The sequence below is a fragment of the Falco cherrug genome, chromosome 2 (genome assembly GCF_023634085.1).
Source record: "Falco cherrug isolate bFalChe1 chromosome 2, bFalChe1.pri, whole genome shotgun sequence".
NCBI lineage: Eukaryota > Metazoa > Chordata > Aves > Falconiformes > Falconidae > Falco > Falco cherrug.
Window position 1 is genome coordinate 10,153,963 of NC_073698.1, and position 22,172 is coordinate 10,176,134.

Genomic DNA, 22,172 nt, shown 5'->3' on the forward strand with positions numbered 1-22,172 from the left:
ATTCATCCCAACATTAGAAAATCAAGGGGAGTGATGACAAACACAGACACGCTATATAAAGGTAGCCAAAAAATAGTAGCTAGACTTAGTCTGACTCACAGGAGGTGAACTCTGTTACACTGGCTACCCCTGCTTTAACTAATGAATCCCATAAGAAGCAAATTTCATAGGAAAAAAAAGTTAATCAGAGGAGTTACTCTTTTAAACACATTTCTGCCTCAAAGGCTAGGAGAGTCTCTGAAATGGCTTTGTTTATTTTTCTGTTTCATGTTACTTTACACATCAGATACTGTCTAAAACTTTCCCCTGTTAGACTTTGTCTTACGGCTACCCTAACTTAACTGGCAGACATCAGCAGACATTATAACATCTCTGAACGTGGGGAAATCCTAACTGTGGAACACTATTTAAGTACCAAGGGTGTCTGAATGATGGAGAGACCACCATGTCTTGAATACCTATTGCTTCAGCCAGAGCCCTCCCGTTGTAGAGGTGACTCCTTGCAAGAAGCCTGGCTGCAGAAATACATCCCAAACACTTTTTCCCTTTCACTTTTCCATTCCCCTATACTCCTGGTTGTAAGACACCTGCAGTCTAGCTAAGTGGAAAAAACACACCATAACACTGTGGGGTGCTCAGGATGCATCACTGGTGAGCTGCAGTGTCAAGGTCCTTCTGGTCATCTGAGGTCTAACTTCTTCTGTAACACAAACCACAAACCCACACCCACCAACTGCTGTGAGTCTGTCGTTCAGCATTTGCTACTTCATTCCCTGAAGTCTCTGTTGTTAAATTACACTGTGTTCAGAACAACCTTTTTGTTTTTTAGGTCTCTATCTCAGGCTTTGAGTTCCTTGATTTCACTCTTGCACCACAAGACGACACAAGTCTTTACTGTAATAGGTATCTTAGGACTGCAAATAGACTAACAGACTTATAACTGTGAAATACATATAAAGTGGCAGAACAGATATAAATTGGGAAATAAATCAAATGAAATTACTTTATTTGTTTTCCAGTAATTCTGTAATAGCCCAGCTGCTCCTCTATTGCTGCTACAGATGCACTACAAAGACACACTCCTACAGCCTAGTCAGTATTTGACTCCAGCAAAACCAAGGCAAAAACTTGCTGACTACCCTTCCACCCCAGCAGACTCATTACATTTTCATATAATCACAGAACCACAGAATGCACAAGTTGGAAGGAACCTGTAAAGATCATCAAGTCCAATTCCCTATAACAGTGAAAATTTTTCTATCCTAGCAATATTCAACCCATATAGTTTATGCATTTCAAATTGCTAGCTAGTGGAAAAAACAAACCACAACCTCACAGGATGCTCAGGACGCAAGGCTTTGTCCCTGAAAGAGTAAAAGCCAGAAGATCAATGTTTCTGCCCAAGGCTGCTTCTCCAAGTCCTCCAAGGGTATGCAGACACATGTTTAAAAGTTGTGCTTGGTTGGTTTTCTTTTGTTTGTTTGTTTGTTTTTCATTTTGACATTCTCCTGCACTTCCTAGACATTTCTCCAACCTGACCTAGCAGCTACCCTAGAAGCAACACCTCTGATGTGAGAAAACTCACGTCTCTGCTAAAGTCACTAGATGCTTGTTATATATTGTAAATTTACTTTCATAACATCAGAAAAAGATACTGCTCGTGAGAGGGATCTTCTGTTTAAAGTATCTGCTGAAGGACAACCCAGGATCTAGTGAACTTGAATGTAACAATTTCTGCGTTACCTTGATCCAAGGGTCAGATTTGTAAGTTTAAATTAAAGTCAAGGTTTATTTAGGGTTTTTATACAGACTCCAAAACCCTTAACCCCAAAAACCAAACAAACAAATGCAAGGAAGTACTAAAGCCATCTGACATATTAATCTATTCTATTTTTGTTTTACTTGAATTCTTTGTCAAACAGCTGCTAGATTTTCTACTTCTATGAAGAACAAGCAAGCTCTAGGGATTTCAGTTTGCCAGCAAGATACTTCACAATATCTGCATTTCCCTAAATGCTCTGTAAATCATCTCATAAAGACAAGTTTCATAACCATTTGTACAAGATATTTAAAAAAAAACCTTATTAAAATGTCATCGTGTTAGATTTTGGTTTTATTGTATTTATCTGTCAGTATGAACTCTCTTGATGTCCTTACACACTTCTTACTCAGGCAAACTTCCAACAACTTTTCAATTATTTTTTTTAATGAAGTATTTCAGAATTTGGCTCCTAGGCTTTTCCTGTTGTGGATAGTTTATTTCTCAAATTTACAGCACAGGACATGCGTTTCTCCATCATCTCCAGTTTTGCTCCTTGTACAAAAGTACATTGCTTAAAAGAAGCTTAGAGTTAAAACTTCACTGCTAGACTGTTGACACCATCACTGATTTTAAATAAACTCTGGATTATCCAGGGATAAAGACAACCTTGGCTCTACAAACCACTGGTTTTCTCTTACAAATCAGTGTGTTACTTGTGACATTGTTTAGACTCATGTATTATTTGCTGAGACCTTTTTGACAAGGCATCACGGCCACAAATGTAAATGTATAGATCAGGTTCATCATCTTTTTAATCCCATCATGCCTAAATCCAGACACCAAATGGACTTAAAGAGAGGTGAGGAGGTAACAAGGAAAACTCAATCTATAAAAAAACAAATCAAAACAAAACAAAAATCTTAAAGGTAGAAAATCTATGAATAAGCAATAGCTCTGAGACATTTAGGTACAGTACTATAACCAGTCATCTACATCACAGAATCACAGAACCACTGAATGCTTTGGGTTGGAAGGGACCTCAAAGATCATCTAGTCCCAACTCCCTCCTCCCCAGCACCTACAGCATCCAAGGGGGGATTCCCAGGGACTAATTCTAGCACCTTCTCTAGTCAATGGAATAATGTGGTTCACAGGATTTAAGTTTGGCTCCTGCCCTGAATGTCTCTTGGAAAAGTCTCTTACCCTCATACTACAGCAGTACTGAGTAGCCAAAAGCACTTCCCTTCGTCTGCTTTGCGTGCCACGAGTGCCCGTCTAGAGGAGGTTTTGTCTCAATGTCTGCATATAATGCATAAAACTCTGATATCTCATGTTTTGGGTATTAAAGTAATACTTTGGGTACCTTGTTACAGTGAAGTGTCAAAATACCTGACAAGATAATTTATTATACATACACAATTGTCAGAAATGAAAGAGGGCAATCATTTGACTCCAAATATTTTAGCTGGGGAAAAAAATAAATTACTATTCAAAACAGCAGATCTACGCTGTTGGGTAAAACAAAACTTAATGAAGCCTTTCCATCAGCACTTCAACTTCAGCAAAAAGGATACTGCACTGACTCATTCAACAACCACAGCACCTACTGGGCTCTCCTCAGTAGCCACCACTGTAAAAAACAGCAGGAATGAAGCTTTGATGAAAGACTTGGTTCACTACTACATGTACCATCAGGATTAAGTTTTCTTTTCCCCTTAGAAGTGGTATTTCTAGTTTAGAGATGGCCCTCACCGAAAGAAGGGTTTTGAACAGTTTGAACTCTTCCATGCATGCACCAGAAAGAAGGATTTTAAACTTTAAGCTATTCAGGCAGCAGTTTAAGTAAGCTCTGATTCACGCCACAACGGCAGAACGGTAGCTCCTATCATTGTGCAACACAGACTTGATCTTCAAAGGGAAATGGAGGTGTGACAGCAGCCAGTGACAACGAAAACTGTCCAGGATTTGGGATAACAGATCATTTGATCCTGTACATGTGTATGGTTGTTGCAGAGTATAAGTTTCACCAAACCTCAGATCTGAGCCATCTCCAAATTTAGAAGAATTCACCTCTTGGTTTTGTCCTTATTTCCAGGTCTGTCACAATCTAATTTCCACATGAAGTGATATAATTGTTTCCTACCTTCTTTCGCCACCAGCAAATCAACACTACTAAAACAACAACATTACCAAGGTTTATGAGGTGCTGGGAGTAGACACCAATCTCTTGGTAGCCAAGCTGCCTAAACTGCAGCCCACGAGAGTTTGTGGCTTGCATTGACTCTGTAGTAGATTCAGCAAAGGCTGCATGAAAGGACGCAGCACATCTGAAGCACTTAACATCTGCAAAACACAAGGCTACTTCCATGAGGCTTACTGCCAAACACTGCATGCCAATGCAAGAAATTCCAAAAACATAGCAGAAAAAGTGACTTCTCTGGTAAGACACTAACATGTTTTCTAAATAGGAAACTACTTCTGAAGTCATTAATTAGCGAAAAAAATGAAGCATGCAGCCGTAAATGGTCAATACTATGGCTTCACGCTGCTGCAAATAATCGGTAGTGTGGTTAAATGTCTGGAAGGAGAGGGAACTCAACACCACATGGAAAATGTAACATGGACATGGAAAGAAAACCAATGCTATAGTAAGCTGGAAGCCTTAGTCTCTTCTTGTTCATACAGGTTAAAACAAAGAGCAACCAGAATGAAGTCAGAAGAAACAAACACTTTCCAAAATGTTAAAAAAGAAAAAAAAAAGAAAAGAAAAAAGATGAAGGACCATCCTTTCTACTAGAAATCTGTACTATTGCTAAAGCTTGTTTTCTTTTCCAAGGGCTTTAAAGATTGTTATAGACAATGACATTTAAACTGCATTCCACAGCAGATGAGATCCATACTTTCTTCCACGAAAGTGTGAAGAAATGTCAGTCTTGGGAAGCATAGCACTAAAGAGAAAATTCCTGATGTTTCTTTGGATGGTCTGAACTCCAGACCATACTATACACTCGGTCTGAAAGACATATCACCTTTGAAAAGGGCATCAAGTAGAAACACACAAAAATAGTTTGTCCCTTTACAAACCCTTAACTAAAATATTTTTTTACAGAAAATAAAATATCTTGGAGCTGACTGTATTCTGCTCAGATTCAATCCTAAGATGCAAAAATGTCCTATCTAAAGTAAGTAAATTGGACACAAGGGCATACAGGACTGAAAATGTTACTCACCGTTTTACACAGCATAGTAACAGTTGTGTACAGTTGTGTATCGAAACCAGTGAAAGAAGCATGGTAAAACATGTTAAAAAGAAAGCATTTTGTTAAAGTAAAATCAAAGTTAACGGAGCAATGAAGACTATATGAAGCAAGTAGCCCACTATGAACTACCTAGAACTGGCCAGCTGGTCAGTTGCAGGAATCTCAGGTGTTGGGTCATCCCTTCATCACCATTCCCAGCCTTCCCAATGGATAACAAGTCAAGGAATCACAGAAGTGCATACAAAGTGAATAAAAAAAAGCGGGGGAAAAAATTAATAAAAAAGTGGAAGCATGCTTCAAAAATGGAGTTAAAACCATGCCAGCTTCCACACAGATCATGAGGGAAAATTGGGATCTCTGAGTGCCTGAACTTCAGAGTGTACAAGTGACACTGCCAGCAGGCTGAGGGAGGCGATCCTTCATCTCTACTTAGCACTGGTGAGGCCACGCTTGGAGCACCTGTGTCCAGTGGAATCCTCACTCCTAGAGAGACATGAACATAGTGGACAGAGTCCAACCAAGGGCCATGATGATGATTAAGGGTCTTGAACGTGTCTTTATGAGGAAAGGCTGAGAGAACTGGGACTGTTCAGCCTGGAGAAGAGAAGGCTCAGGGGGATCTTGTCAATGTCTATAAATACCTGAAGGGAGGGTTCAAAAACGATGGACCCAGGCTCTTTTCAGTGGTGCTCAGTGACATGACAAGAGGCAATGGGCACAAAGTGAAACACATGAGGATCCCTCTGAACATCAGAAAATGCTTTTTTACTGTGAGGGTGACTGAGCACTGAAAGAAGTTGCCCAAGGAGGATGTGGAGTCTCCATCCTTGGAGATATTCAAAAGTCATCTGGACATGGTCCTCAGTAACAACTGAGTCTAGGAGGCCCTGTCTGAGCAAGGGGGTTGGACTGGGTGCTCTCTAGGGGTCCCTTTCAATTTCAACCAATCTGTGATTCTGTGACAGTAGAGCCAGGTCACAGCTTAGCAAAGAAACCAGACTAGCAGTTCTGAGTTCAGAGAAACATGGATTTTGCTTCTCCAAATTACCGTGTGCATTTTGCACCAATGACTTCTGCTCATTCCTTCCATCAGCAGGGGGGGAAGAACATTTTCAAATGACAAAAAGAAAAAGAAAATAAACGGCACTGCACACATTTCTGAACAATGCCTACCTCTTTATGTTCACTTGGTTACGACTCAGAGCTCCCTCTGGCTCCAAGCGAAACACACGGGAGCTTTGCCAGAGTGTAATGGGAGTGGGTTCAGGCCCTTTACACAGCCTCCCAGTGTTCTCCTCCACCCTGGTGTTATGTAAGAAACTGAACTAAACTGTAAATATTACACAACCTCAAACAGGGAAGGGACTAGTAAAATATCTGCATGACTCCTTCACGCTGACTCACCCTTTCCTTTCCACTTTTGCTTATAGTCCTCACTTAGAGTACAAAGATATGCCTGAACTGGACATTTCTTGTCTTTTAAGCATACTCCAGGTACAGTGAGATGCTACATCAGCTTAAACAGGCCATGACACAGCGCCTGGGGACAGGCTTTTCAGTAGGGCCTGTTACGACAGGACAAGAGGTAATGGGTTTGAACTAAAAAAGGGTCCATTTGGACTAGATAGAAGGAAGAAATGTTTTACACTGAGAGTCATGAAACGCTGGCGCAGGTTGCCCAGAGAGGTGGCGGATGCCCCATCCCTGGAAACATTCAAGGTGAGGTTGGATGGGGCTCTAAGCAACCTCGTCTGGTTGAAGATGTCCCTGCTCATTGCAGGGGGATTAGACTAGATGACCTTTAAAGGTGTCTTCCAACCCAAACCATTCTATGACTCCAAGCAGGACAACAGCGCCAGAAGGCGGCTGTGGTTTTTCCCCTAGCTCTGCTGTAGTCACCACTGCACTGCGCTTCCCGTATCTGAAGCCCCACGTGCCTCTCATGCAGCTCTCACTGTGGCTCTAAGCCCCACTCTCCTACAACAGCCTAGAAAAATAATCCAGAGATTGTCATCATCCAACAAAACAAACAGCAGTAGTGTTCCAGATCGTTTGCTAACTACAAGTAGGTCAGATGGGAGCCGAACAAATACTGAGTTAAGCTATTGCCTACACACTCTATAAGCACAGTCCCATGTTTGGCATCATATTGAACAACAAAAAAGAAAAGCTTTCTAAGCAGGACAGGAGCCCGAGGCATATTGTATGACCTAGAAAGACGTGTGGAAATGACTGGCCCCTGCTTAGGCTGGGCAAAAAGACTCATAAACTTTAGACATTTCAAATCCTCATTATGCTGTAAAACAGCCATTTACCCAATAACAGCATTTCTCCAGCATAGCTGATGTTCTACTTAAGTTTGTTTGTGGCAATAAAAATGAAGCTCTGAAACTCAGTGGTAATTTCATATCTTGTAACAGTTAAAATATATATGCAGTCTTGAAGGATATGCTGTTATGCCAAAGGATATCACTGTATTTTAAAGTATGATGCATTGAGTATGAACAGAAATTGCCTGGTCTAGTATTACATACTTAAAATATAATGTCTTGTGCATGAGTGAACGTTGCTAGTTCTAATGTTACATATTTAATACGTGACTGTAAAAATTACACAGACTGTAATTTATCAACTAGACTTATGTATCGGAGATATACTGCACATTATCTGAATATAAATGAGCTACTTAAATTCACTAAGAAAACTCAGACTCACAACATCAGATATATTTTCCATAGCTCCAAGATCTAGGAGGTTTTATACAAAAATAATTTTTCATAGCATGCATTATTATAGTATGCCATTTTAAATATTAGATTAAATCCTCAACTCATGCAAAGAATCTGACTTCAATAAAACAACTTATTCAACTTAATCCTATGATCTAACTTAGTAGGTCCATGTCAGCAGTTTCTTTTCTGATAAAACCTCTCCTCATAACAAGTAAGTTTTGCCACAGAAGATTACTGAACCTGGCCTAATATTCTTTGATGGCATTATTTCTGGAAAACAAAATCACACAATCCATGCTTTTAGCAGTGTTATAATATAAGAGTAAATCTTTATACAGTCCCATAGTTTCCAAACTGTGAAATTAATACTAATTGATCAAATTATTACCATTATTTTAATTTCCACTGAGTTGAACAGTCAAATTAAAAACATGACGTTTTGAGATTAATGTTTAAATAAAATGTGTCCACTGGTATCGAACGGGGCTAACTTTATCAAATATAGCTATGCTAGGGCCAAATGAATGTAAAGAGCAATCGGAGACTTACACTAAGTTCTTTAAATTTATCCTCTGATCACTAAACTAATAAAAAATGTAAATAATACTGACTGAATCATTCTGCTCAAAAAAACAGCTAGCATTCCATCATACTCAATGCACACTATCTTTCAGCATTGCACACCTTGTTATCTTTATGCAGTATACAGTGGGAAGGCTTAAAAATTGCCCTCTGGAGTTATCAGCAGATAAAAACCACACGCCTCTGCTTTCTACTGGTAAGGCGAACAGCCAGGAAAACTGCAAAAATCAGGCTATGCAAGTGCCAATGTTGCTTCACCAAGCTATCCAGAGGCAGTTTCCCTTAAGTGAGATTCAATCCCAGATGTATAGCACAAAATTCATTTTGGGTGGAACTTAGTGCGGGTTCCCCCATGACAGCAATTGCCTCCTGGCTTGGCACATAGGTAAAGAAACTAAAAAAAAACCAACCAAACCACAAAAAACAAAGCAAACCAAAACACCCCACAAAACCAAAGAACTGGAAGTGGACAGGACCTGCTTGTGCCCTCTGAATTTCACATATTATCTCAGGTAAAATGTCTCAGCCGTTCCATAGCACTAAGTACAATTCAGTGGGCATCAGATAGCAGTCATCTGTCCAGATATCAGTTATCAGTCCAAAGAAAAAAATCAACTGTGAGCATTTATCTCCATGGTCTTCTTGCAGAAGAATATCCATTTCAGGCAATCATAAAGCCTTTATTCCCTTTGGAAGGAAAAGGCTGCCACTAATACTTAACCTTAGATTCTGCTTTTTGTAACAGTACAGCCAGTGCAGCACAGTGATTTTTTTTTGGTAGCATCTCCCAGGCATTTGCACTGCTCACTCCTGGAGGACTTCAGGTCTGTTCATATACAATTTCATTGTATTCCAGTCTGTCTCCAGGGGGTCCAGTTCCCATTCTAGATCAATTAAGCTGAGTAAGTAATAATCCCAACGTTGTATGACTTCACTGGTATATCACTTTCATCAATATATCTCTTAATACAAAAATAAAGCAGAACACTTAGAAATTTCTTTTTTAATCTTGATGTTTTTCTAACTTTGGAAAAGAGAGTTGCAGGAATATCTCTTCACTGAACAGGAAAGACAACAGAAAATTCACTGCAATTTGTGCTCATTCTGTCTTAAGGTCTATAAAAATGGCTGAAACCTCTGTAATGAAACAATGATCAAAATCACATGGGCTTTATTTATTTATTTATTATTGCTTTTCAATTACGGAAGACTTTCAAAAAAATTCCCATTATCATTCTTTCAACAGTGGAGAAAATTAAGTATGTATTGAGTACTGTCATACATAATAATCATCCCATTTTGAATTCACTGGTACCCTCATGAATGAAAACATAAGCTCTTCTGGAAGGAATTTTCACCTTGAAGGAAATAAAGACCATTTGCTTACCAAATATAAATAAAAGGAAAAGTATGGAAAAAAACTGTATTTCTTACCATTGTAAGGGTGAATGGATGGCTTTCCAGTGCAGACACTCTTGGACAATGTAGAATCACATACTGAAACAAAATCAGCCAGAGAAAATAAAATGATAGAAGAAATATGTTCAAAACATTCAGCGACAGGTTAGTACCTACAGAGTGAAAGTCATCCTCATAGACAACGCTACGCAAAGAGCAGTAATTTTTTAGGGGCACATTAACTCACCTGGCCAGGCCTTGCTTTAAAGTTGTCTTTTATCATCCTTACTTCAAGGACGTTGGAGGGATGGCTTAACACTGACGTTATTGTGACTGGTTTATTGCTGCGGATGTAGCGGTACAGCCTCTCCACACAGTACAAGCACAGAGGTCCAGAAATCCAAAACCAGGTCTATGGGGGAACAAAAATATGTTACCTCAAGGACTTTTCATTTTATGTTTTCTAATTTCAAAACTACATGAGTGCTTGCAGGACCTAATTTCACATCTATTGTGGAACAGCATTTTGGTCACAAGTAACCTCTGTATCTCTCTACATGCAGAAATCCACGCGCATTATGGAGGCTTAATCAGTCCAACCAGCGGCAGCATCCACAAGCACAAACAATTTCAATCATAAACCTCATCAGGAACAAAATGCTAATGACCTCATTTGCAACCATGTTACTCTGGTTTTATGTAGTTAGACTGCAACTGGTTTCAGCAGTGATTGACACAGTACGTACACTGTTTCAAAATCTAACAGACCAGAGTACTGTAAAACTGGTTAACCTTTATGGAAAAACACTGTCTGACTTGCAATATTGTTTGACTATTAACTTTTTCTAATCACCTTGGGTACAAGCAAAAACCTAGGAAAGAAGCATTCTTGTGCTGTAGAATTTATGCTTATACTAAACTAGTGTAAAATCATAGAAAAGGGAGAGAAACGGGCACTTTTGAATCACCACTCGTTTGCCCCTGTGGAAGATGTGTACGCTAGGCAAATAATGCCCTGGAAATAACCGTTTCTCTGCACTGATTATAGGGGGAGCCCTGGGTGACTACCTCAGAGAGAGACATTTGCAGCTGCTCAGCTAAATCCCATCCTGACCCTACGACTCAATTACTGACAGCTTATGGCAGAGCTAACTACTAATTCCACATGTGCTCAGTCATTCAAGCCACAGCACTGAAGTGCCCTCGACCCGCATCCATCTTCCTTCCCCCGTGTTTGAAGTTACACATCAGGATCTCTTTCAACTAGCAGATTATTTAATTTCCTCAAGCACCTCTGGTGTTACAAACTTCAGTAGCTCACAAGACCTAAGGCCTCATTTTTTTTTACTATTTTTTTTTTAGACTTGGTATAGCTAAGTGCATAAAACACTTCCGAATCCAAAAAAGTTCTAAATAATGTTACAAGCTGCCAGGAGAACACTGAGTGGCCGTTTCTTTCCATGGCTCTTCTTTTCCTCTGAAAAGCTCTGAAGTCCCTAAGAAGGCTGTTTGATGTCCTGTGGGTAATATGGGGCCAGATATAAATTGATGCTTGTAATGCAGCAGTATTACTAAAAAACCAAATCCAAATAATTTCTTGGAGGAATTGAATGTAGAATTGACTGTTTCTTATTATGATTACATAATCCATAGAAAATGGGTTCCCACTGCAGCTAGTAAGGGACATATGTGTTCTACAGAAAACAATGATAATAGTAAAGAAAAACTCCTGTGAGGTCTGTTATGGGACCACCTTGAATGGTGGGCCTTGGACTTGTGAACTCTCTATTCCCAAACTTCCTCAGGCTACTTGCCAATACAGCCCAGCTCATCTTTTCTCAAAAGAAAAGAGAAAATTTGGATGAAGAAAAATCTGCTGCCACATAACATAAAGAAACAAAAGGAAAAGGCAAAACAGAAAAAGGCTTTTCCGTCCCCACTGTCATTATACCCATTTACCCATGCCACATATAAAACAAGCCTGTCTGCAAACAACAGGCTATACAAAGCCAAACCACAACCAACTGCAACCCAGAAATGACTTGCATCCTCACGGTAAAAAAAAAGAACAAATGAAGTTTGATTATTTCAATTAACTACCGCCTCACAATGCTTACAAAGGGGACTTTATGAATATGTTATATAAATGTTTGCTCTGAAGTGCTATGCTGTAATTTAAAGTCACATTTATAGCAAGACCAATACATCTCTTATCATGTTGAACAAAAAAGAACATTACAGCCAACCTCTTGACGCTTTTCCACCCTATTCTATGCACCACATTGTAATGCAGTTCAAGGTTTAATACAGATTGTTTTTTTCCCCACCAAATCTCTGAACGCCTGAAAAGGTTTTAATAATATTTTCCATTATTAAAACATCTGGTCTGGAAAAGCAATAATTAGTGGTTATGGCTGACTGAAAGACTTGGCATGGCTTGTAATACCTGAAACGTCGGATCATACAGACCTCTGGGAAGTGTGACTGGAACTTGGGTTCCTCAGAACAAATTCCCATAAAGTTATTTTGTACAAAGGGTTCTGGTACTGGTAAGTCCTCTGGGAAAGGCTCAGTAGTATAGTCAGGAAATGGCTCTTCAAAAGCCTTTGGCACCGTCATACTCTGTCGGAGTGTTTTGTTAGGATTAAAGCAACCAGGAGGGTGTTCCTCTAAGTTGGTCTGGTACTTGAGCACTCCCCTACAGGAAAATAAAAACAGCAAAGACACTGAAATAACAGTCAAAACTAAGCAACTTATCTTAATTCGGGGAGGGTTTTAGAAAGTGGTCACAAGGCTCATCTTCCGTAAGAATTCTATTACATTTGTTTTCAAGACTTTCAATGAGATCGAAGCTTTGCAACATTAGAGCCCTCTGTTACTAGAGGCAAGGTTTAACTTTTCCAGCTCACTTGGCACTCCCCCACTGAACAGCCTCAAGCTTAATACTGCTTGAAAGGGGGAAGATATTGTGGAAGCCTTGAAAAAAAAGTAAATAATCACATTTCCAGTTCAATCACACCCAGGTTGTTTTCCTGGTCTTCCCTACAGTCAGCAAGCCCTGTTTTTTAAGGCAACCTGTATCACAAGTGGCCTAAGCTGCCAATTCATAAACTGCAGGAATGCTCCTGCTACTTGGTGTTTATTAGGTTTGCACACAACAGTGTAACTTGCTCCTTTGAGTATCATTTTTCTCAAATAGAAGCCAAGAAGAAAGTCCTGCATGGTAGGTAAGGAACCTTTCTTGCATATTATTTTGTGGGGTCTGTGCTCGTGTTTTAAGCTAAAGTTAAATTTATAGTAAAATGAAGTGAGAACTTTGCAGCTGCAGCTAGAAACAATAAAGAAAGCAATGGAAACAGGAGATGTTTTGAGGTATCTCAAACATGAACAAATCACTGAAAATGAGGAAGAAACAATAATGCTAGCAATGAAAATCCTCAGAAGTACTACTTGCCTCCAAATCTGGATTAGATGACAGTAAAACCACAAGAAGGAATATTTTGGGAAAGAAAAAAAAAAAAAAAAAAGGGCTAAATGACAGCTGTATAGGAGGTGCTGGCTGGAAAATAATGCACACTGACACAATGTCTGGTGAGACGTGCCCTCTGAGCACGGTGAGGCCATGTGGTGAAGGTTCATCAAGTATGCAATCAAATATAAGGACATATGCCCCCCCCCCCCCTCCTCAATGTACACACACAGCAGCAGCGGCGACAGAGTTTAACTCACAAAAAGAAAGCAAAGTACGACATCTGCAATACTCCCAACTTAAATGGGCTCCAACAGGCTACTGGCAATCTTCCCTACTGAAATGCAGTCCTGACAGCTAGTAACATGCTTCCCGCATGGTCCAGTGAATAATGTACAGCTTGGAAGCTAAACCTGCTCACTCTGAAGTCCACGTTCAGCCCTGGGAGAATCACTTGGGAGGTGTCTGTGCACCTCCACCCATGCTTCTGTCTGCATTTATTGTCTGATCATGCAGATCACCTGCATCTGGCATCCCTGTTGGTCGCTGCATATCTACAAAGTGACAGACACCCCTAGTATTAGGCTAGTTCCCTGCTCCACAAATGATATAGTGCCTCATGGATTTAGTTGGAAGTCACAGCACATGCGATATTTTTCCAATCAACCTTGTATGCATGCCTGCCAGCTGCTCCCACAGCTACTCTGCTCTCACAACATCCCAAAAGAGGATTCAAAGTTTTCCTTGAGACATGAATAGCTGAACTGCAAACATGAGCATTCTCTCCAGTGATATCTATTTTGTTTAAACTATTACAAACATGCTAACTGAGCAGCAAACTGGAATGACAAACCTGCCTGTTAACAGCAGCTGCAATGACTCCCCTTTCTGAGGCTGTCAAGGAAAGGCAAGTTGTCTTACACACCCAAGACCGGCTCCCATAAAGGTTGAGTTCTGCATAACTCTTAAGGAGCCTAAGATATATCTTCAGATATTTATTTGGTGCAAGACTTGTATACCTAAAACTCAGTGTGGATGTCAGTAAGCAGGAGACAGACATCTTTAGCAAACAAAAATTGGAGAGACAAAAAGGATAAGTCATGTGAAAGTGTCCTAGGAGCTGAGCAACACAGCATGCAAGACTCGCATGGGCATACGTCAACGTGTGCCCCAATTTTCCATCCCCAAAACAGAGACAAAATTCACATCTGGCTGGAGTTGGAAATGATATATCACTATTTCTTCATATTTTTCTGATGATAAGCTAGAGGCCAATGGTTCTAAGTATTCTTATGGGGAACTGCACTGCTCCTATCTTCTCATCTGTTTTCTGCTGCTCAGCTCAAGGTGAGTTGCTTGAAGGGTCTGCTAAAGGTCAGTGTGGGTGGAATCACAAGAATTTTCAGCCTTTGGAAGATAAGTCTTTGGATAACTCTAGTGACAGCACAAAGGTCTTATTCTTAGCTCCTGTGAACCAACATAACCCATTTAACTCCACATTAATATCAAATTCAGATCCACTGAGGATCTGGCTCCAAATGTTTTGTACATTTTATAGATCTTTACATTGGTACTAGAAACATCAAGCTTCTATTTTACGTAAACAATTTTATGTTGTTGCTATTACTGGCTTAAAATACAGATAAATTAATGTAGATATGCACCAAGCCTTAAGCCACTAAAATATTTGAAAGTCACATTGCAAGAAGTACGAGAGCAATGAAAGTCTTTAAGGATAATTCCCTGATAGATTCTCCTCTCCCTTGGGGTAGGGTTGAAAGAACAAACGAGTAACATGAGAGATGAATCATACCACTTTATACACTGCCAAGAAGAACCTGACTACCCTGAAGAAGAGGATACTGTAAGAACATACCCATAATAGTTTGAAATAAAACAAGAATCCAGGAATACTGTGAAATACCGAAAAGGAGAGTCTTCCAAGACAGGTAAATCCTCGCCCAACCTGCCTGCGCAGTTCAGCCACAGGAGATGCATTGCTCTGTGGAGTAACTGGCCATGAGTCTGCAAATCTCTAAGAGATGCCATGCAGGAGTCATTTGGGCACCTAAGCGTGGCTATCTAAGCTTCCTTTCTTCTCAGAAGTGATCTTCTAATCAATACCACCAACAGCGCCCAGAAATCAATGCAGCTCACTTGAACATAGGTCTTTGTAGCAGCAAGTTGGTTGAAGCACCATTCAGGCTCCACTGACTGTATTTATTAGCACTCATTAGACTACAATGGAAAAAAAACACTTAGAAAACATGCGGAGTCCTACATTTATATATCTTGAACTGACTCCCACTCTCCATGACTCATACTTCTCCCACTTTTAACTGACATTCAGTTCTTTCAGATTTGCACTGAAAGACTTTCCAATTCAAAACTAAAGAGGCTGCATACAAGATGCCTGTTTAGTGCTCAGTGTATTACCGCAGCCTTGGTTTGCAAATGTCTCCAACTAGACCTCTTCCTTCACGAAGTCACAACACGGTTAGGAATACAATGAGCAAAGGATAATACAGAGAGGGAGATGAATTAAACTGAACATGAAAAATACTCCGAAGGCAATCACTGGAACAGATTGCCTAGGGAGGTTAGAGGATCTCGGTCACTAGATGTTTTCAAGAAGTTAGACAAACACCCGTCAAGAATAACTTTTACAGTAAAAGGTCATCCAGGCCCAGGGTGGGGAGAACAGGTTAGATCCATCTTCCCCAGCTAAGAACAAGAGCTATGCCACAGAAAAAAAACAACAAAAAACAAAACCAAAACAAAACCAACCAACCAAACAAACAACATAGATACAAAAAAAACCCCAACAAACACACAATACAAAACCCCCAGCCCACAGAGAACTGGAATTATGTCCAGGAGTTTCAATTGTTTTGACCTCATTATTTCAATTCACCAGACCTCAAGCTGAGTTTGTTTTGTTCAACAATGTATTCCTACCGTGACCTTGCTAGGCCTAATTACCTTTCCCTGTTTGCTTTAAGCAGCGGTACTCTGTGTCGCACAGACGTTAAAGCACCCTGTGTTTCAGTAGATGTTTGATAACATGAGAAATAAACGCCATTGAAATACACCTTCCCTTTCCTATACCAACCTCTGTCTGCATCTACATCCACAAAGGAAACTTCAGAGCCATTAATGGACCAGATCTTCACCCAGTGTAACTTGTGGAAGCTGCTCTACCTTGCAGTAGAGCTGGGCTTGTTTGTGCCCAATACAGACCTGACCATCAGCTTCCTGGCACACGAAAACTGGTCTGATGTTTTTGAAAACAAGAAGAAAAAGTACTAAATTTTGTATCATAGCAATGAGAAAGAGATAATTAGGGTGAGGCCGTTCCTTTCCTCTCCTTAGGACTCAAAATGGAAGGTAGAGAGGAAAGAGAAAGGGATGAGCAACTTTGCTTCATGTTCTCCTCTCAGCAGCCAGGTAAGAGGAGTAAAAAAGAAACAATAATGTTTTCTTGATTTCCCCCTAGAAACTGGTAAAATGGACAAGGAATAAACTTGAAAGTGAAGAAATCTGTGCTAGTTGGCTGTAGCAACACACAATTCTCTAACCTACAGTCTGAACGTGTTTTAAACAAAGCCCTGTCAAAAACCTGGAGAGAATATCATCTTGTCAAGAAGCTGGCCCACTGTGCACAAGCAAGCTTGGGAAAGGCAGCAATCCAGGGAACTGCTCTTTCTGCCTGTGCTTCAGGAAAAGGGACAGTGTTTTCCATTTACTTACCCAGAAACGTGCAGCATCAGCAGCATATAGAAGACAAAGAAAAGGTTGTGCGTATACCAGAAGATGTCATAGTTTGAAACCCTGAAAAGAATAAACCATGTTTCAATGCTGTTTCACTCAGATGGAATCACTGCTAATTAAAAGCAGATCTGTGCACACAGGACATCATTATACACCCCACACAGTCATGTAGGATAGTCAAAGCCCAGTACGTATTCCTACAGGCACACTGTGCTTGCCAGCAATTAAATGTTGAGAAGAACAGGTGACTGGCACAGAAGTAAAAAGCTGAGGAAGAGAGACGAAGGACATAAAAGTACAGAGCCAGCTAAAGAACTCCTCCTCAATTAGAAGACTTCACTGCTTCCATAGGTCCTACTTAGACCCTATCAGATCCTTATAGGTAGAACAGTTCTTCAGTCTCCAGGCTCAAAACTCAGTCTCTTTACAGCAAGTGCCTCCTCACGTCCTCCCTGCCCCAATACAGGGCTGCAGTGTTTGATGTGTCCCGGCGGTACAACACACAAACAGGTAGCATAGCAAGAGAAGGGCTGGTGACAAAGCTAAAAGAAACTTGTGAAGGTATGGAGTAGAAGGAGATATAGGAGGAAAGGGAACTACAGCCAAAAGGCAACAAGAGGACAGGTAGGAGAATTTCTGGGGCAGAAGGCCACATTCCGTGGGACTCTAGGTTTGATGTTCTTGGGAGGAGCAAGAAGAACATTACCACTGTGAGGATCAGGAGAGGCGAAGGGGAAAGAGGGCTTCCTTTCATCAGTACTTGGTTAGGTAACATAAAAAGAATCAAGACCAAAGAAAATACCCATCTGGAACTGTTTTCTGTTAAGCTTGTTTGTTTTTTGCTTGAGTAAAATAGTCACCAAAAAACAACAACAACCAAATGGTTAAGAAAATACTCTACTTCATAGCACACAAACATACCTTTCACATTACACAGCATGGTAGGAGAGTTCCATCCAAAACCAAAAAACCTACCCCCATTTATAAGCCAAAACAATTATTAAATGAAAAAAAAACAACCTAAACTCTGAGAACATAGTTTAAGAAGCTACTCCGACATAGCTAACTTTTTTCAGAATTTCCCCACACACACAGCCTTTTACATAAAAAGCAAACTACCCTTGCTTCAATATATCTGGAATGCACCCCGCATTTGTTTCTGTCAATACAGGACTTATTTTCTTTCTCATGACAGAAAAAATAATTTTGACAATCTGAGGGCCACCAAAACAAAATCCAAGCAAGGGCAGTTCTAAGGAACCCAACAAATGCAGGGGGCTCTGACACCCCCCACCCCCCTTCCCCCTGCCATCCTTCCCCCATTCAGCACTACACTAACACTTTTTCCTCCTTGAGGCTACTCAAACCATTTCCAACTACCCCCTCTCCGGTAGGTATTTCCATGCAGTCACTCATCTTTATCTGTAAGGAGCTGTGGGAGTGAACTATATAAGCAAGATTGAAGTAAAGGATGATGGTGTGGGGAGTGGAAGCACAACGGGAAGGGACAAAGAGAGTAACATTTACCCCCAGGCCCAAAACAGGTCTTGCAGCTCTGGTTAAATCTGGTATCTTGCTACAACACCAAAAGCAGCACACTGAATTCATTTATATTGGATCTTGAGCATTTTTTTTCAGAATGTATCAATTTTTCAAAATTTCAGTGATGGAAAGTCAATCCCAGCTTCTGACATGCTGTTTTCAACAGTTAGTTATTATTAGTGATTAAAATTAACTGCACACCTGTTGTCTGAATATGTCTGAGTGTCAGCTTCCAGCCAGTTGAGCATTTTATCCTTGTTTCAGCATTCCTTCAGATACCTCTACTACAAAATCCTGGTTCCTCATATGTATCAAGTTTCCCTAAAGGTAATGAAGTCCTCTCAACTTCACCTCCTTAAACCAAAGGGATGGAGATCCTTGAACCTCTTACCATGAAGCATATTTTCCAACATTTTAATAATTATGTATTTCTTACTTGTATCCTTAAACCGTGTATCCTACAGATACATACAGTATTTGAATACATTCAACCTCCCTACTACTACATATATATTTTTACAGTTTTACAGAACATTTATTACTTTCTTTCCCTTCTTCTTAAGGCTTAAAATAGACATTACTGACCAAATGAATGCATTTCTTGGAAACACAAAGTCCTGAAAATTTCAAAGCAAGCTGAATATTTAATTTTAATTTTGGTTAACCTGCTTTAGAATTTTGGAGGTGAACACCTGCAGGAGTTAACTTGCTGAAAAATACAAGGGGAGATCGCCATGCTTTAAAGGGACACAGTAAGAAGACAGTTTTGGAAAAGTATTTTTAACCCTGTTACAGTTAGTTTTGAAAAAGAGGGTATATGTGGTGGTTTAGAAGATGAAAGTGAAGGCTGGAATATTTGGCTACAAAAGGGATGGCACTGAAGTAGCTATAAATTAATGTTCCTTTAAATATACAATTTTCAAAGTCACTAGAGATTGTGTTTAATGGAAATACTCTTGATCAACATTAATTTGAAAGTTAGTAAAAATGCCAACATTTATTCACAGGATTTATTGTATTTTCTAATATCTTCATAACCCTACCAACAAACAACTACCGAATAAAAGACGTTGGTCTAATTCTCAGGTATGACAGGACATAAATTTAGAAAATTTTTCAAACAATACTCACTTTCCCCTTTTAAAACATCCGCAGTTAATTCAATCCTTCTAATATTTATTCACACAGTTTACTGAACAAGTAAAGGCACAAAAATAACAGGATAATCATGCATAGAAAAATTTCAAGAAGAACAAACGAAAGAAGGAATTATTAAGCAGGTCAATGTGCAAGAGCGGATTAGGGATGAAATCCCAAGAAATTATAATAGCCTCCGAAATACTTTCTAAAAAGCACAGATTCTGACAAGCAGTGAACAATTACAATTAGTTTTCCTAAGATTATAGTGTGACCACAGCCATCATAAGGCATGTGAGAATCCACAGAGAAGGAGACTGAAAAGGGACAGAAATATGCACGTGGAAGCTTGTTTCCTTAGGAAAACACACTATAAGGACAAGCTTGAGCCACATGCCTGAGGGAAAAGTCAGAATAAAATTTCTAAATAAGAATTACAGCTAGAGTAACAGGAGATGCAGATGATGTCTTAAGGGCTTTGATTTTGCAGGCTAGATGGCAGAAAGACAGGAAAGCACTTGAACTCCGAGTAATTGAAGAAGGAAATAACAAGCATGTAACTTTGAAAGATGAAAACCTTAGTGCAAGAACCCCAAAATTATTATTTCCAAGAACGTGTTTGTAACTACATATACTTTCCTAAGTTTCCCAATCATTAAGAAATGCTGTTCTTGTCTTTTTTTTTTTTTTTTTCTTCTAATTTATCATGGCCTTGGAGAAAACAGGATTTTGTTCTGGCTCTCTGCTGCAGAGTGAAGTAATTGTTTTATTTTTCCATATTTCTAAAACTGGCTTTCTTTTGCAAGTAGAGCCATCTGTGTGGACTATGTAACATGCAGCCATGTCTGACATCTTCTGCAGAAGTCTCATCCTGCACTTCTGCAGCCTACAGTGCCTCACAAAGGTCTCAACCCTGGAATTACCTTTGTCAACAAAAAGTGCACAAGTATTTGCTGAACTACTTTCTTGAATCAGCACCTGATAATATTACTACTCAGGAAAGGCAAATTAGTTCAACAAAGTTCAAAACCACATATCTAGCTTGCATCAGTGGAGCACCATTAATGTCTGAAGATACAGAATTAAAATATCCTTCAGTGTTTACTGAATTGAGATGATGCATTTACGTAATCAGTCTCTGAATTCACAAGAGACTGCTATAAAACATCAAGGGGGATTTTATACGCTTCAATTGGAGAATCTAAGCCTTAAAAAGGCTACAATGTTGGGCTAGATCCTCCAAGGTAGCGGTCACTCAAATGGACTATGTGTGTTCAATAATGTTGGTGCAGAATGTGAACCCACTGGAGGACCAAACCTTTGGAAAACCCAGCAGCTACTCTGAGCCAATACTGCATTGCTGTTTCGAATTATAACCGACATGAAAAAGAATGTATCTGACAACCAGAAGCAGAGCTTTAAAAAGGCAACATTCTACTTAAGTAGCACAATTCTGTTTTGATTTGTTTCGTCGATGGGGTTTTTGGCGCTGTTCTTTTACAGTTTGTTATTGCAATTAATTGGTGAAAATAATTAAGATAAAAATATCATCTAATTTTACTTCCAGTGGACTTAATTTATGCATTGGACAGAACTTCCCATATGCTTAGTTTACTGCCTCCCTGTACAAAGAGGAAAAAAAGAACTATTTAAATTTGTAAAGGTCTAGATTTTTAACTGAGCACATTCTTCACACAGTATTTTTCTCTGAGGGCAATTTAATCAGGTTTTATAATTTCTGAATACAAAATTCACTGTGCTAATTTACCTGCAAGATAGTAAAAATAAAAATAAAAAAAATAGGGCAAGAAAACTGGTATTTTTAACACTAATTTAAATAATTCTTGCCTTGTATTGCATTTACTTTTCATTCCCTCTAATCAGTACCAGAATATGATTACTCAAATGGCATTTTTCAGTATAATGAACAGATTATGCCTTACCTGATGGCATACGTAGAAGCTGTACACATCAGGAATAACACTAACACCATAATGACTCCAGTCAGACCTGGAACTAAAATGGACATAAGGTAATTGACATTTGAACTGCGAAGAGGTGTACGTCTCCTACGACCTTTTAAGAAAGTGGATGCTGCTAGACCTACAAATCATGACTCAGTCAAACTCTTGCATCTTTTTACCTCTTGAGGACAATTCATGTTTTAAATTAGATAAGAAAGAAAAGCTGTTGTGTAACTTCCCACCTTCCCAGAGAAAACCACCCTTTTCCTTGCATTTCACCATGCATCACTGATTTCCTATCAGTCTTTGCTCCTGTAATCTTTTGCACATTGACATTTGTCTCTAAGCAGGTCACCAAGAAAAAATCCTGTCTATTTGTTTATTTGTAAGACTGACTGTTTATTTGTAAGACTGACTGTACAAGTTTCTATATATCTCTTTTTTTCCAAACCCTAAACTCTCTTGAACACAACAATTAAAAACCTGGTCAGAGGCAGAATTTCAAGCAAATCAATTTCTATGCAAGCTGTCACTACAATTGTTTGCCAACCCGTT

The 22,172-nt window shown here is 39.5% G+C and overlaps 1 protein-coding gene across 1 annotated transcript in view; it reads right to left on the bottom strand.

Annotated features, from left to right (window-relative positions):
* Nucleotides 1-22,172, bottom strand: part of NOX4 (NADPH oxidase 4) — a 117,446-nt gene that overhangs the window by 76,571 nt on the left and 18,703 nt on the right. The window contains exons 7-11 of the mRNA XM_055702820.1: nucleotides 21,597-21,669; nucleotides 16,954-17,034; nucleotides 12,204-12,432; nucleotides 9,982-10,146; nucleotides 9,771-9,833 (exon numbers count right to left, since the gene is read on the bottom strand). Of these exons, the coding sequence (XP_055558795.1) occupies nucleotides 9,771-9,833; nucleotides 9,982-10,146; nucleotides 12,204-12,432; nucleotides 16,954-17,034; nucleotides 21,597-21,669 (611 nt within the window). The remainder of the gene's footprint in view (nucleotides 1-9,770; nucleotides 9,834-9,981; nucleotides 10,147-12,203; nucleotides 12,433-16,953; nucleotides 17,035-21,596; nucleotides 21,670-22,172) is intronic.